Source organism: Eupeodes corollae, chromosome 1 (assembly GCF_945859685.1).
Source record: "Eupeodes corollae chromosome 1, idEupCoro1.1, whole genome shotgun sequence".
Taxonomy (NCBI): Eukaryota; Metazoa; Arthropoda; class Insecta; order Diptera; family Syrphidae; genus Eupeodes; species Eupeodes corollae.
In genome coordinates, this window is record NC_079147.1 from 183,224,248 (window position 1) to 183,238,241 (window position 13,994).

Here is a 13,994-nt window from a genome sequence, read left to right on the forward strand (position 1 = left end):
ACTTAAAAAATCTGGTTGTTTCCAGTTATGATATGGTAATGAATCTATAGTTTTTTTGTGGTGAAGAAAAATATATGCTAATGGAAGTATTTTTTTTTACAAGAAAATGTTTCGGTCGATAACGTTCAAGTTTAAATTTTGACTACAGTTCCATTAAAGATTTTAGAGCTACTTAAATGTGTTGGGTAGAACATTAAAACCCATAAAAATAAAATTGATTTTTGCAAAACGTTCACACTATAATTCACACTAATACATTTTGGGTTTTTGAATTAACGATTTGATTTTAATTAATTTAGAACAGGTATAGGGTTTTTAATAACATATTTATTTAATAAGAAATAATGCAATTAAAACCAATGTATCGATATATAACGCCTTGGCCGAAAGGTGCTTTAAAACAATACCACAATATTTTTTGACTCTTGTGGAATGACGTTTTTAAGATAACCAATTGGCCTTCGCAGAAAATAATAACATTCAAAAATTCCCAGCATCAAATTTTACTTAATATTCCGTGTTGTTCCATAAGAAACTTATCGGTTCTCCTCGTTTTCCTGACATATATAATGCTCTAATCGTTTGAAAAGTTCAATTTTTTTTTCGGTAAGTTCACCCTTAAATCAAGAGAACTGTCAGTGTCACAATATTAAGAAAAGACAACATTTTTATTATGGTTCACTTTTCACATTTATTTTATCAAGTGTTTTAAAAATGTAAACAAATGGCTCTTAGATTGACAAAAGTGTTAAAGCCCTAAAATCGAAGAAGTATATATATTTCTTGAACATCAAGCCAAAGGAAGTGAACTAACCACTTTAGTAAGGTTTATAGTTAATCCAATGTTTCCATTTTTAGAAGCAATTAAGTTGGCAAACTATTTTAACTGGCGGCCATTTTGTCAGCTGTCAAGTTATTTGATTTTAGTTTGGTTTGTCAATTTAAAAAATGTTTTTTTTTATAAGCAAATTTTGTTTAGAGATGAAGCTCACTTTTGGCTGAAAATGTTGCGTAACATGCTCGTGCCACAATTGATTTATTCTAGCAAACCTTTGGTATCTGCATAGTTTTACGTTACATACCCGTGAATTTGATTCCAAGATTATGCGATTTACGCCGCTTGACTATTTTATGTAGAGATACATATTTGTGTATGTATATGTGACGTCAATATATTATCTGACTGCTTGAAGGACAAAAATCGACTTGTTATTGCTGATATATGACCACAAATTGAAAAAGCAGCCGAAAAATATACAACAGTTGATTCGGACGTATGTCACAAATTATAATTGTAATTATAAGGCACGAATATTATCGAATAAAAAACATTTAATGTCAGTGTAAACAAGTAACTTTTTTTATTCCATTTTTAAATTTTAGACCTCTATGAAAATATAACATTTATAATATCTGTCACGTGTGTTAAAAATATTTTAGGAAAGCATTACTCTTCGCCACATGTGACTGCAGTCTTAATCGTATTAAATGCGCCTTGAAAAAAATCAATTTTTGACGGAAATCTGAATATACATACCCATGGAAAACCCCAGTTAATAAATAAGTGGGTACATCAAGAGTTTCAGTGAAATAAAATCGATGTTAGTATTTTACTGACCACCAAATAAATAAAAATACAAATTAGTTTTGAAATGATTTCGATACTGGAATCTTTTGAGTCGCTTCAAGTCGATTGTATTAGACATACTCTCATTTCATTGTAATTAAAGTTTTTCCTATCAAAACATTCAAAAATAACGCCTTTTGAATCGGTTCACTTTCAGCTCACCATCGACCACCAACAGAGTGCGCTCCAATTTTGACATTTACATTAAACCACTCTTTTTTTTAATTCAACACAATTCCAAACTGCAACCAACTTCAGTTTAGTTCAAGTAGACACACAGTTGGCTCATTAAACTGTACTCTCATCTTTTTTTGGTTTTTCCTCTTTTCATCCCTTCGAATTTACTCATATTTAAGTAGAAAATTTATAAATAAGGTAATAAATTCTAATAGAAAACATATCAAACTATGTTTTTCCATAAAAATTCACCCAACTTTCGACCAATTGCGTTGTGAAAAGTGAAAAGCAAATTCGGTTGAACTTCCCTAACCTTCTTAACACGCGTCAAAAAAAAAAAGAAAAAGAAACTTGTGCAAAAGTGAAAAAAGTGACATTTCACAATTTTGCGTTGCTGATTTCGGTTTCTGAGAATTTTCAATTTTTTTTGTATTCTAATTCCAGATTTCATCATCCAGGTGGAACTTCGGGAACAACTCCAACTACCTGATCCTGAGCACAACCCAACAAAGGCCGTGAAGGCCTTTAAGGCCGATTATTCTAAGTTTTTTTTTGTATAAATTGGAATTGAAAGAGAACGCCTGGTTTTTTTTGGCGTTCTGTTTGGATTCATACGAGTCTATCAACCCTCTTTTAACCCCGTGTGTGGATGGAACTACAACAACAACACCACTCGCCTTGCCTAAAAACAAAAAGTAGAAGTCTCAATTTTAATAACAATGTCTGATGCATTCCATCACCGTTACCACGACCCAAGAGGACCTGGAAGCAGCGGCAATAACAACTACATTGATTTCAATCAATTCATGATGCAGCACAACATCATCCAAGGAGGAGGTGGCTCCTCGTCATCATCATCGGTGAATGTCAATGGAGATATTGATCGCGGAGCTTCGTCGTCGTCGTCATCTAATCCATTCCATTATAATGGCGGAGGCTTCGTCGGTGGTGGTGGTGTTGGTGGTTATCAGCCACAGCAAGTTGACGATAACAGCTTTTATATGAACGGAGGTGGATCTGGCAGGTTGGCCAACTCCGCCTTCAACAACTACACCCAATCGCGCCAATCGAATTACTCCAATTCAAATCTTCATGCCAACGCAGCCGAATTCGTTCCGAGATTTTCGAATCTTTCTCTCGGCGACACAGGAGCAACTTACAACAACTCCAATGATCTGGCTGACCATGAGAATGCCAATGGCCCGTCGTCGTCGTCAACTAATGAAAGGCATGGAGACTCGCCAAAATCGCCACCGCACCGTTACACTGGGGCGACCAGTAAAAATCGTGAATCCACTTCTCGAGGTGGTTCTGGGGGAGCAGGATTCTCTTCCCGACGGCAGAATGGCCGAGATTATCAGAGAAATCAACGCTATGACAATCATCGAAGCAACAAGCGTCGTGACGACTGGAATAGGAATCGAGACCGATTGAATGCCTTCCGCGATGAGAAATCCTCGTTGGAAAATGGTAAAGACAGTCCACAGGCCTCGCCCGAGAAAAAACCATCACCCAACAAAAAGCCGGCCCACTCCGAAAACGAGAAACTCTCTCAGCGCGAGAAACTTATTCGAGAGATAGAGGGTCGTCGTCTGGAATGCCTCGTCTGCGTCGAAATGATCAAGAGTCACAACTCGGTTTGGTCATGTCACAATTGCTACCACATATTCCATCTGAATTGCATCATCAAATGGGCTTCTAGTTCGAAGTCGGACGATGGCTGGCGTTGTCCAGCTTGCCAGAATGTCGAGAAAGACGTTCCTCGGGACTACTATTGCTTCTGTGGCAAATTCAAGAGTCCACCACTGAATCGGAATGACATTGCTCATTCTTGTGGCGATGTTTGTGGGCGCATCGATGGCTGTGCGCATGCTTGCACTTTGTTGTGTCATCCTGGACCATGTCCTCCATGTCAGGCAAATGTAACACGTGAATGTGGCTGTGGCAAGACTTCGAAAACGATGCAGTGCTATTTGAAGGAGTCGATTGAGTGTGCAGAGATTTGCCAGAAATTGCTCAATTGTGAGTTGCACGTGTGCGAGGAGAAATGCCACGAGGGAAAGTGTAAGCCGTGCGAACATAAAGTCGATCAGAAGTGTCACTGTGGAAAACACGATAGACAGGTGAGTGTTGTTTTTTAATAAATAATTTTAAAAATCAAAATAGTACAACAGTACAATATTTAGAAGTAGACTGTTGTACATTTTTGACAGTTTTGTTTTTAGTATCCGATGGTGAACTTCAGAAGACTTTCGGTAAGAATTGGAAAGGAATAGTGAACCACTTTATCAGGATCTATTAAAGATCTGTAAATGATTTGCCGCTTTTAATTTAACACTCAATTTAGTGAAAGTTTATAATTTTTATACTTTCCCATAGCTTTAAGACCATCAGCTCATGAGGTACTTCTCAATCTCCGAACTTTGTCTCTTACATATAGGACGCCCTCCATTTCGGAGTTGGTATAACTTTGCAATCGTGTTTATTACCCACTTCAATTTGAAGTTTACGATGTAGATCACCGTTTCTTATATACGTAACAAGGTGCATTTATTGTTCCACGAAAATCTTTGTTTTTTTGATAGGTTAAGCATTGATTTGTTTAGTACTATGTCCAAAGCCTTTTATAAAACATTGGTTTGTTGTGGGTCAAAGATCTTTACTAGTAAACAATACATTTTTCAGTACTCCACGTTTGTCGCTACTCTTTTCTTTTTGATGTGCTTTTTCTTAAGCTTTCCACCCAAAGTCATTCCAAGGCATTAGGCAATATTTTAGTAAGGTACTTCTGTACTGTTTTCACAAATGAACATTATTTATTAAAATTGTTTCATTCTGCAATTTTTGTGTAGCCCCTTCAATGGATCTATCTGACACAAGTATTGGAGTATCATCAGCAAAGGTGGCCATGAAAGTGTTTGTATCCACTGGAATATCCCTTGTACGCATCTTTTTTTATTTCTTACTCTTAATTGAAGCAAAAACAAGGACGCCTTTCTTAAACGGGCTGGTGAGCTTTTTTAAATTTAAATATAAAATATGGTTTTTGATAGTGTTAGATCTGTCTTCAATGTATTGTATGATGTGCGTGATGAGCTCAATTTTTGTGATTTAAATGCAGGATGTATTTCTTTGAAGTATACTCTGCTTCATTAAATGATTGGTTGTTCTAAACTTGATGTTGTAATAGTGTCAGAATCGTGGTTACATGAGGGAATTTCTTCTCAACTTGTTAGTTTTCCTAGTTTTAAACTGTTTAGAAGTGATCGTTTTTGTAAGAAAAAGTATTCTATCAAAGCAAATATGTATATTCATCTTCTAAGCCTTGAAAAATGAGCTTCAGTCGTTGCATACTGCCCTCCTTATTTATTTAATTTTTATTGGTGGTGATATTAATGTTAATCAACTCGAAAACAGTGCCATGACTCGATTATTTGGTTATTTTTGTGATAAACTTGGTCTTTTAGTCATCAATAATGTTTGGCCAGCTTGTTTTCAAGTTCAAAATAATCCGTAGCTTATTGATATGTTCTTAACATCCTCAAATGATAAAGTTATTTGCCTTGAACAAATAAGGCAAAGTTGAAGAAAAAATGTTGGCTGACCAAATAATTATTTTTTGGAACTTCATAACCCTTTAACTAAATGGCAATCAGGCTTTCGTGCTAAACATAGATGTGAATTTGCTGTTTTGAAGGTCACAACAGATTTTCGTGAAATTCTGGATAGTGGACAAATTGGTATAATGGTTCTGGTTGACTTTTCAAAGGCGTTTGATAGCATGGACAACTATGTCCTTTTGTCCAAGTTAAGGAATAAATTCAAATTTTCAAGGACGGCCATTCAATTCTTTGAGAGCTATTTATTAAATAGAAGTCAATCAATAAAAAGTGGCAGCGGAGTTCCTCAGGGTTCAGTTCTTGGACCTCTGTTGTTCTCTTTGCTCATCAATGACTTACCTAAGCTTATGTTATGCTTAAACTACTTCAGTTTCGTTTTAACAAATGGCCCTTAAAGCCATTGATTTAAAACTTGAGGTATCACATAAGAACTTCTATTGATTTATAGTTTTTTTTTCAACGTGAACACAGGTCCTTTTATTGAGCCATTCCATCGGAATTTACCCTTGAACCCATTTCAACCCTACTGCTTTCGTTCTTTTGCCACACTACGTAAATGTAGAATACTTTTCCCCGCTCTGTCTTTTCTTGTCATTGAAATATTCAAGGATTTAATAACCATATACATTACAACCACTTTTATAATGCTTTATCTTCTTTACTAGTGCTTACAGTGTTTCAGACATATTAAGGATATAACATTTGACTAACATTTTTTTTTAAATGTTTCTTCATAAGTTGCCACAAAACGTAGGTATTCCCAAATCCAATTTTAGGCCGAGTCAAAACAATCGCCGACTGCAATTATCTTCTTTTTCCTTTCCGGCTGATAGTAGCAGAACTTTAACTCCTCGTGGAGCATAGGGCGGCAACCAGTTCCTTCCATCTCTCTCTATTCCTAGCACGATACCTCAGCTGGGACCAAGTTTTGAGACCGAGTTTCCCTCTGCTTCCACTGCTTTGCTATATTGTCATCCGGCTTCCTCAATGTATGGCCAATCCAGCTCCACTTTCTCTGCGCGATGTCAACATTCACTTTTATTTGCCCAGTCCTGAGCCACAGTTCATCGTTATATATGGTTTGTGGCTACCGGATGTAACGTAGACAGCGGTTGACAAAAATTTGCAACCTTCTCGAGATGCCAGCAGAGTACTTCCACGTTTCGCAGGCATAAAGCAGCACGGATTTTACGTTGGACTCAAACAACTTTAACTTGGTACGGAGCGCTATTTTCCTGGAATTCCACACTTTAGAAAGCATTCCGAATGCACTACGGGCTTTATTTATTCTATTGGTAACATGCTCCTTCCATCTCCCCAATTGATCTTCCATTGACAAAAAAAAAAGACTACCGTTTGTGTCACGAATACGACTGCAATTATGTAGGAGTATGAATTTAAGGCAAATGAACAATAAAAGTAAAGCTGTCAGACCATTTCACAAAAGCTTGAGAATACTCAAATACCACTTAATATATTATCAATTGAAATTATTCTATGGTGATCTGCCTTTTACCATAATTCTAATTACTTAAAAGCTTCTTTTTTTTCCTTTACTTGGGTTTTAACACAGTCTTAGAGCTTTTCTATTTTGTCTGTTCAACAAGGTTTTGTATCTAACAAACAACGTTCTAGCGTTCGTCGGTTCTTAGCCTTAACCAATGAATTAGACTTAGTCCCAAATAAAAAAATCTAGAGGCACGAACAAGACGGCCAATCGACCATTTCTTATGATAACACGTTCATCAAACTTACTCTTCAATAAATCGATTTTAAGGTTTGCTGTTTTGCTTGTGGAACAATCCTTTTGAAACCGTGGCTATAGTTACCGTCGAAGAAAAAGTTTGGATGAAGCTGTGATTCATGAAGCAACTGCAAATCCGAACTATAACGAATATTTCGCTTATTGACAAACCTTTTGACCAAAAAAAAGCTTCGTCACTAAAGATATTTTTGCATTGAAATTCATCATCAAGGTGAATCTTCTCCAGAGCCCAGTCGGAGAACGTAAGTCACTTCAAATGGTCTATTTGCTTCAATTTTTGAGTCAGCTTAATGTTGTGTAGTCCAAAATCCTAATACCATAATGTGGGCTAAGCGATGAACAATTCTTAAGAATGCTGTGCCACAGATTTTACTGATTTGGCTCGTGTGCTAAGGACACCTGAGTGGCATCGATATCTTCGACACTTCCTGTGCCTGTCTACAAAAATAATTGGAGTTAACGCTCTTAAAGTTGCGGTCTCTGACTCTGAATTTCGGCAGAAATTTTACATAGTTTGTACACGTTGCTGGTTTAAGTACTTTGCTATGATAAAATTGTTCAATTTACTAAATTAATTGACAGTGACGATTCGAGGACTAGTGAAAGAGTGCGTTCAAGAATGAAATTCAAAGTTGTCAAGTCCCTATTAGAAAACCCTTTAGAAGCATATATCACAGCTCTTTTCTTACTTACTTACTTAAGGTGGCGCTGCAGTCCTGTGTGAACTAGGGCCTCACCCAACAAACTTCTCCATCTAGCTTGGTCTCTAGCTATTTGTCTCCGGTTTCGCGCTCCAAGTGGGATGAGGTCACTTTCCACTTGTACGCACCACCTGATTCGCGGTGTTCCTCTACTGCACTGTCCAGTGGATGTGGTTTTGAAGACTTTCACTACTTAAATGACCTTCTTGGTTGCCATCTTAAAGTTCACAACTCAATAAGAATCCTCATGAATAGAATCGGCATTAGAGAATAGTAAATCTGATTTCCCTTTTGAATGACGCCACAACCGAGATAGGAACAAAAAAGCAGACAATTTTTTTTTTTATCGAAGATGTTTTGCGAAGTCTTGTTTTTACTTAAAACCAAAAACTTAAATTTTCATCATAGGGATCATCCAAGTTAGATGTTTCGGCTTTTCTTAAGAACTATTCACATGAGAGTGACCAACGACCGGCAAATGAACGAACATTCATCCATTTTGACATTTTATTCACAATTCACTTGATTAGTTTCAATATCAAGAAAATGTTGTGGTTATTCGTGTGCGAAAAATTAATTCATTCCTGGGTGGATGGTACGTGTAAAGCGAATAGTGTTTGACAGTTCGTAACAACCAGAGTGCAATTCGTGACGATCAAACAATTCCCCATAGATGTTGTCATGGGATTTGTGACTTTCTTTAAGCATTTCAAGTGATTGGCACCGAATTAAAAATGTTGGTTCTTTCTTCCGGTACTGCCTCCACGGCTTAAGTAAAAACTTCTTCTATGCAAAAGTTATATATATTTATACAATACGGTACATCTATTTTATTAGTAAGTTCTTGTCAAAAATTGTGGTTTTTGAGTTCAATTAATAAAGTTCCAATCTCATTCCAATTTTTTAGCCATGTACCATTTAGAGCTCGAATTTTCGAACACGGGGATTATTTATAAGGCCAGTGTAAAATAAAACTCATTTTGCAAGTTAAAGGTTTAAATTAAATGAATTTGGCATTTTTAAATAAAACGAAATATGTATTTGTTTTCTTCAGGTGGCTTGCACTCGTGACTCGCACGAGAAAAAATATTACTCTTGTGGCAAACCCTGCGGCAAAGATCTTGCATGCGGCAATCACAAATGCAAGGACTGTTGTCACACTGGCGAATGTCGTCCATGCAAGTTAAGTCCTGAAATGACAACATCATGTCCTTGCGGTAAGATGCCAATTGTCTTGGAACAAAGAAAATCCTGCTTAGATCCGATCCCGGTGTGCGATGGCATATGCAACAAGACTCTGCGCTGCGGCAAGGCTGCCCATCCCCATCATTGCACAACCAAGTGCCATTTGGGAAATTGTCCCCCATGCAACAAACAAACAGCAGTCAAATGTCGCTGCGGACACATGGACCAAATGATAAAATGCCGTCAGCTTTCGACTAGAGCCGATGATGCCCGCTGCAAGAAGCGTTGTGTTAAGAAACGCTCCTGCGGCAAGCACAAATGCAACCAAGAGTGCTGCATCGATATCGATCACATCTGTCCGATGCCCTGTAACTATACTCTGTCGTGTGGCAAACACAAGTGCGACCAGCCCTGCCATCGGGGTAATTGTCCTCCATGCTATCGCAGTTCGTTCGAGGAGTTGTATTGTGAATGCGGTGCCGAGGTCATTTATCCACCAGTTCCGTGTGGCACAAAGAAGCCGACGTGCTTACGCCATTGCTCGCGTCAGCATCCTTGCGACCATCCAGTTCAACATAACTGCCATTCGTTGCCCACTTGTCCGCCGTGTATGATGTTCACCACGAAGTGGTGTTATGGACAGCACGAGCAGCGGAAGACCATTCCATGCGTTCAGGAGAGCTTCAGTTGCGGCTTGGCGTGCAGCAAGCCGCTGCCCTGTGGTCGGCACAAATGCATCAAGCCATGTCACGAGGGAGTGTGTCAAGCGGCCGGGGAGATTTGTAAGCAGAGTTGCACCACTCTTCGTCCAGGATGTGGCCACAAGTGTATGGCACCATGTCACGAAGGAGATTGCCCAGAAACAGCTTGTAAGGAGATGGTAAGTTACAAAAAATGATGTGTGTGTCCTTTGACTAATTAATTAATTCTTTTGTTTTTAGGTGGAAATAACGTGTGAGTGTGGCAACCGAAAGCAGTCGCGAAGTTGTCATGATTTCTCTCGGGAATACAGGCGTATAGCTACGGCTCAATTGGCATCATCTATGGCTGAGGTGCAACGAGGCAACACCATCGAGCTTAGTGACATTCTAGGTCCTGTTAAAATTAATAGCAACAAAGCGTAAGTCAAAAATAAATACAAACTTTTAGAAGAATTAACATTTGGTTCCTATTTTGCAGACTTGAATGCAGCGAAGAATGCCGGACATTGGAACGCAATCGTCGTCTGGCAATTGGCTTGCAAATCCGTAATCCCGATCTGCCACAGAAGCTAACAACCAAATATTCCGATTTCATCCGTGGCTATGCCAAAAAAGACCCAACTCTCGTCAAGAGCATCCATGATTCGCTCACCACTCTCGTCAAATTGGCCAAGGAGAGCAAACAAAAGTCGCGCAGTCATTCATTTCCAACTATGAAACGCGAAAAAAGACAGCTAGTCCATGAGATGTGCGAGATGTTTGGTGTAGAATCCGTTGCTTATGATGCAGAGCCAAATCGAAATGTTGTTGCTACTGCTTATAAGGATAAGGTAAGACACTTTGTTTTGAGTATGGAATTGGTTGACTTTTGATTAACCTTTGGATTGTTTTTTTTTTTTTTTTGCGACTTAGTCCTGGTTGCCAGCACAGAGTATCATGGAAGTTATTCAACGTGAAAGTGGACAAAGGCGTGTTCCAGTGCCGAGTAACAATGCCTGGGGCATAAAGCGATAAAATGAGATGTGTTTTTTTTCGTTTTTTTTTTTAAATTATTTTTCAAATAGAAAAAGGCAAACATCATCTGCTGAACATGTTGAGACTTCTCTTCTCTAAAAATCTTTATTTGTTTTTCTTTTCTGTTTTAAATCAATGGATTTTTCTTTTTGTTAAAACAAAAATATTTTCTCTTCCCTTTATTTATTTTCCCAAACCTTTGAATATTTAAAATAATTTTCAAAAGTTAAGTTCGAAATTTTCTTTTCTAATCTATTCAAGTTTTCTTTTTGTCTTGATTCATCTTTATTTTTTTTATGATTTAATTTTCTCCCTTCCCTGGTTTATACAAAAATATACACATACAAATACAGAAGAAAAATGTTAAAATTGAAAAATAAAACAATAAAGTTATTTATAAAAACACACGGGACAAAAAGAGGTCCATACTCAAATTTTCTGTTTTTTTTTGTCGTATAGCTTTTCTCTCGATATATAGAAATGTGTTCAGGATTTTTACGCCAGAGGTTCGAGAAGAATTTCCACTGGATGAAAATGTGATAGCTTTTGTTCTAGTTCTGTAAATTTGTGCGAATGTTGAACTACTTAAAGTTTTGACCACAAATTAGGGCAAAAGTACTACAATGTCCAAAGGTAGTCACAATTTCTGGTAATTTGTAAAACACGTACGTCGTGCTCGATTCCACTTCCAACGCTTGTTTGCAATGAGGTAGCACTCCCTATGTATGAAAGCTCGATTAATAAAGCCAATTTTCATGCAGCATAGTTTTCTGTTGATTCTATGCTACCAGAGAGTGGCAAAAGTCCCGGATAGTTTACCTCCTATAATACTGAAAAGATGAATATAAAGATTATTTCTTAACCACACATCACAAAAATATCCAATTATCCTTAAGCTCGCACTGTGTTTAAATTTTGAGCAAAAAGGATTCACTAATCCTTCGACGTTAAAAAATTGGGTGCAGTTACAAAACCCAATAATCATCAGACCCCATTTGAGGTAGCATGATTGGTGGATTGTATGAAGTAATGGGCAGGTTCAGACAACGTAAGAGACTTTAAAGTAAAGCAAGTTTTTAGTAATTGATTGGCCAGCTAACAAAATATTGCTTTCCAATTAAGGCAACTTTAATGGAAAGTTAGTCAAGAAAAATCTTCCTAACTATTAAGTCAAGACTACTTTTGTCAAAATGACAGGTTTTCATGTTTTTTCATTCAACTGAAAGCTGAACTTTATTACTCTATGATATGTAAAAGGGTTCCCTTTCAATTTGAAAAAGAAATAACTAATATTTCCTAACAATACAAAATACAAATCGTGTTGGACTTGTAGCTTGCCTGGGGAGTGTTTTATAGACAATAATTTGTTTGGTACATTTTGTACTATGAACTTGGTAAAGGTTTGCGAAATAAAGTTCTGAATTTGAAATTCATGGCACTTGAAAAACTTACTGGCTACCTTGGTCAAAATGTACGTTCAAAAAATGAAATGGACTGCAAATGAAGTCCCTTATGTTGCCAGAACCTACCTAATGATATAAGGCTAAAATGAGCAAAAAGGGTCTTACAAAATACTTTAAAAAAAATCTAAACATTTGCATGAATATTTTTGTTTTATGAGCACCAGCTTAGAAGGGAGGAGACACATTTTGCTTTGGTTTTGAACCACGTATTTGTGTTCAACAGCAACGTGCAACTGACATCTTCTTCTTCTTAGTTGCCCGATGCAACTAACTCCCGAATACACACCACACCTCTCCAGTAAGGAAGAGGTATGTACCGCGGTCAAAACACTTAATAATAACAAAGCGGCTGTTGCAAGCAGCGCCAAGTTTGACGAATTGGTGCTACTGCTCATTGAAGCAGCATAGGTCCCTGAACGATTCCCAGAGGAGTGAAAAAAAAAAGAATGTTTTTCAAGTTTCCATAAAAAGGAGACCTGAAGAAGTTCAAAAACTTGAGATCTTGAGAGGTATTGCGTATTGTCTCCAATCGCCAGAATAGCATCGAAGATTATCTTATAACGTGTGAGAGAACACCTGAAATCAACACTTGGCCATAAGCAATTAAGATTTCGCGCTGGACCTGCATTGATCAAATCAAACCTTGCAAATCGTCATCGAACAATGTGTTCAATATCGATAACCACTTCACCTGGAAACGGTGGAATTAGTCGGACTCTAAAAACATACCTGAAAGATTTAGATAACGCAGACGAATGTATGAAAATGGATCTCGATCAAGAAAAGCAGAAATCGTAGGGCTGAAAATCAACACAGGAAAAACTAAGATATTCAGCCACAGATCATACTTCTCTGGTAAATATTGCTCAACAACTAGTAGAGAAAGAAGAGAGGTTTGAGTTCAAGACACACATTTCCAAACCCTATGTCCTGCTAGAGATCACCCACTGAATTTAAATGTCTGAGGATCTAAGTAAGTATTTTTGTTACTTTTTACCACAAGCAAACATAATTTGAACTTTAATTTTATTATTTTTAAAACTGATATTTTTATGTTTATTTTATAATTAATCAGTGGGCAGGTTCAGACAACATAAGGGCCTTCATTTGCAGTAAACTGGATTTGGATTTTGTATTGTAAAGAAATATTCCTTATTTCTTTTCCAAATTGAAAAGGAAAACTTTTACAGAAAGTATTAAATGAAGTTTTGTAGAAAATAAATAATTAATAAAGTTCAGCTTTGTGTTCAATGAAAAAACATGATTAACTATCATTTTAACAAAAGTAGACTTGACTTGATAGTTAGGGAGATTTTTCTGGACTAACTTTCCAGTCAACTTTTTCTACCTGAACCTACCCAATTTCTTTAGTCTGAATTTCTATGATCTTAAAAGAGTCAATTTGACAAACTTGTTACTCAAACAAATATTTGGAATTTTGTTGTTCACAGATTCATAGGAATGACTAAAACCGTTTTAAATAGTTTCCTGTATAACTGAGGCTGCAATGTGATGACTTGATAGATTTTCCCGCCTTCTCTATCTTTGAGGTATTGTCAGCAAAAGTCTTGACGTGTCTCATGTGTGTAATTGTCCTGTTGAAATTCGTATCCTTGGCTGACAACTTCTTCAACACGTGCTTGTTCCTTATTTCCAATAACTCGGGTCTAATCTCGAACTCCGTCTCAAAGAAAACATCCCCAGATCACCATCTCCATGCTTTCGGGAAGATTCTTTCAGC

General features: G+C 37.1%; 1 protein-coding gene across 1 annotated transcript; it reads left to right on the forward strand.

Moving 5' to 3' along the window:
- The first annotated feature begins 1,851 nt into the window (after positions 1–1,851).
- Positions 1,852–11,224, forward strand: LOC129954242 (protein shuttle craft). The gene is made up of 6 exons (XM_056068023.1): positions 1,852–2,002; positions 2,249–3,927; positions 8,945–9,955; positions 10,017–10,195; positions 10,255–10,606; positions 10,689–11,224. The coding sequence occupies exons 2-6, from the start codon at positions 2,524–2,526 to the stop codon at positions 10,788–10,790; spliced, it is 3,048 nt and encodes a 1,015-aa protein (XP_055923998.1). The 5' UTR covers positions 1,852–2,002; positions 2,249–2,523; the 3' UTR covers positions 10,791–11,224.
- The last annotated feature ends 2,770 nt before the right edge of the window (positions 11,225–13,994 follow it).

Coding starts and splice junctions, on each gene's coding strand:
- LOC129954242 (XM_056068023.1), top strand. CDS start 2,524: ATGTCTGATGCATTCCATCACCGTTACCACGACCCAAGAGGACCTGGA. Junction 3,928..8,944: donor GTGGAAAACACGATAGACAG/GTGAGTGTTGTT, acceptor TGTTTTCTTCAG/GTGGCTTGCACTCGTGACTC. Junction 9,956..10,016: donor AAACAGCTTGTAAGGAGATG/GTAAGTTACAAA, acceptor TTTTGTTTTTAG/GTGGAAATAACGTGTGAGTG.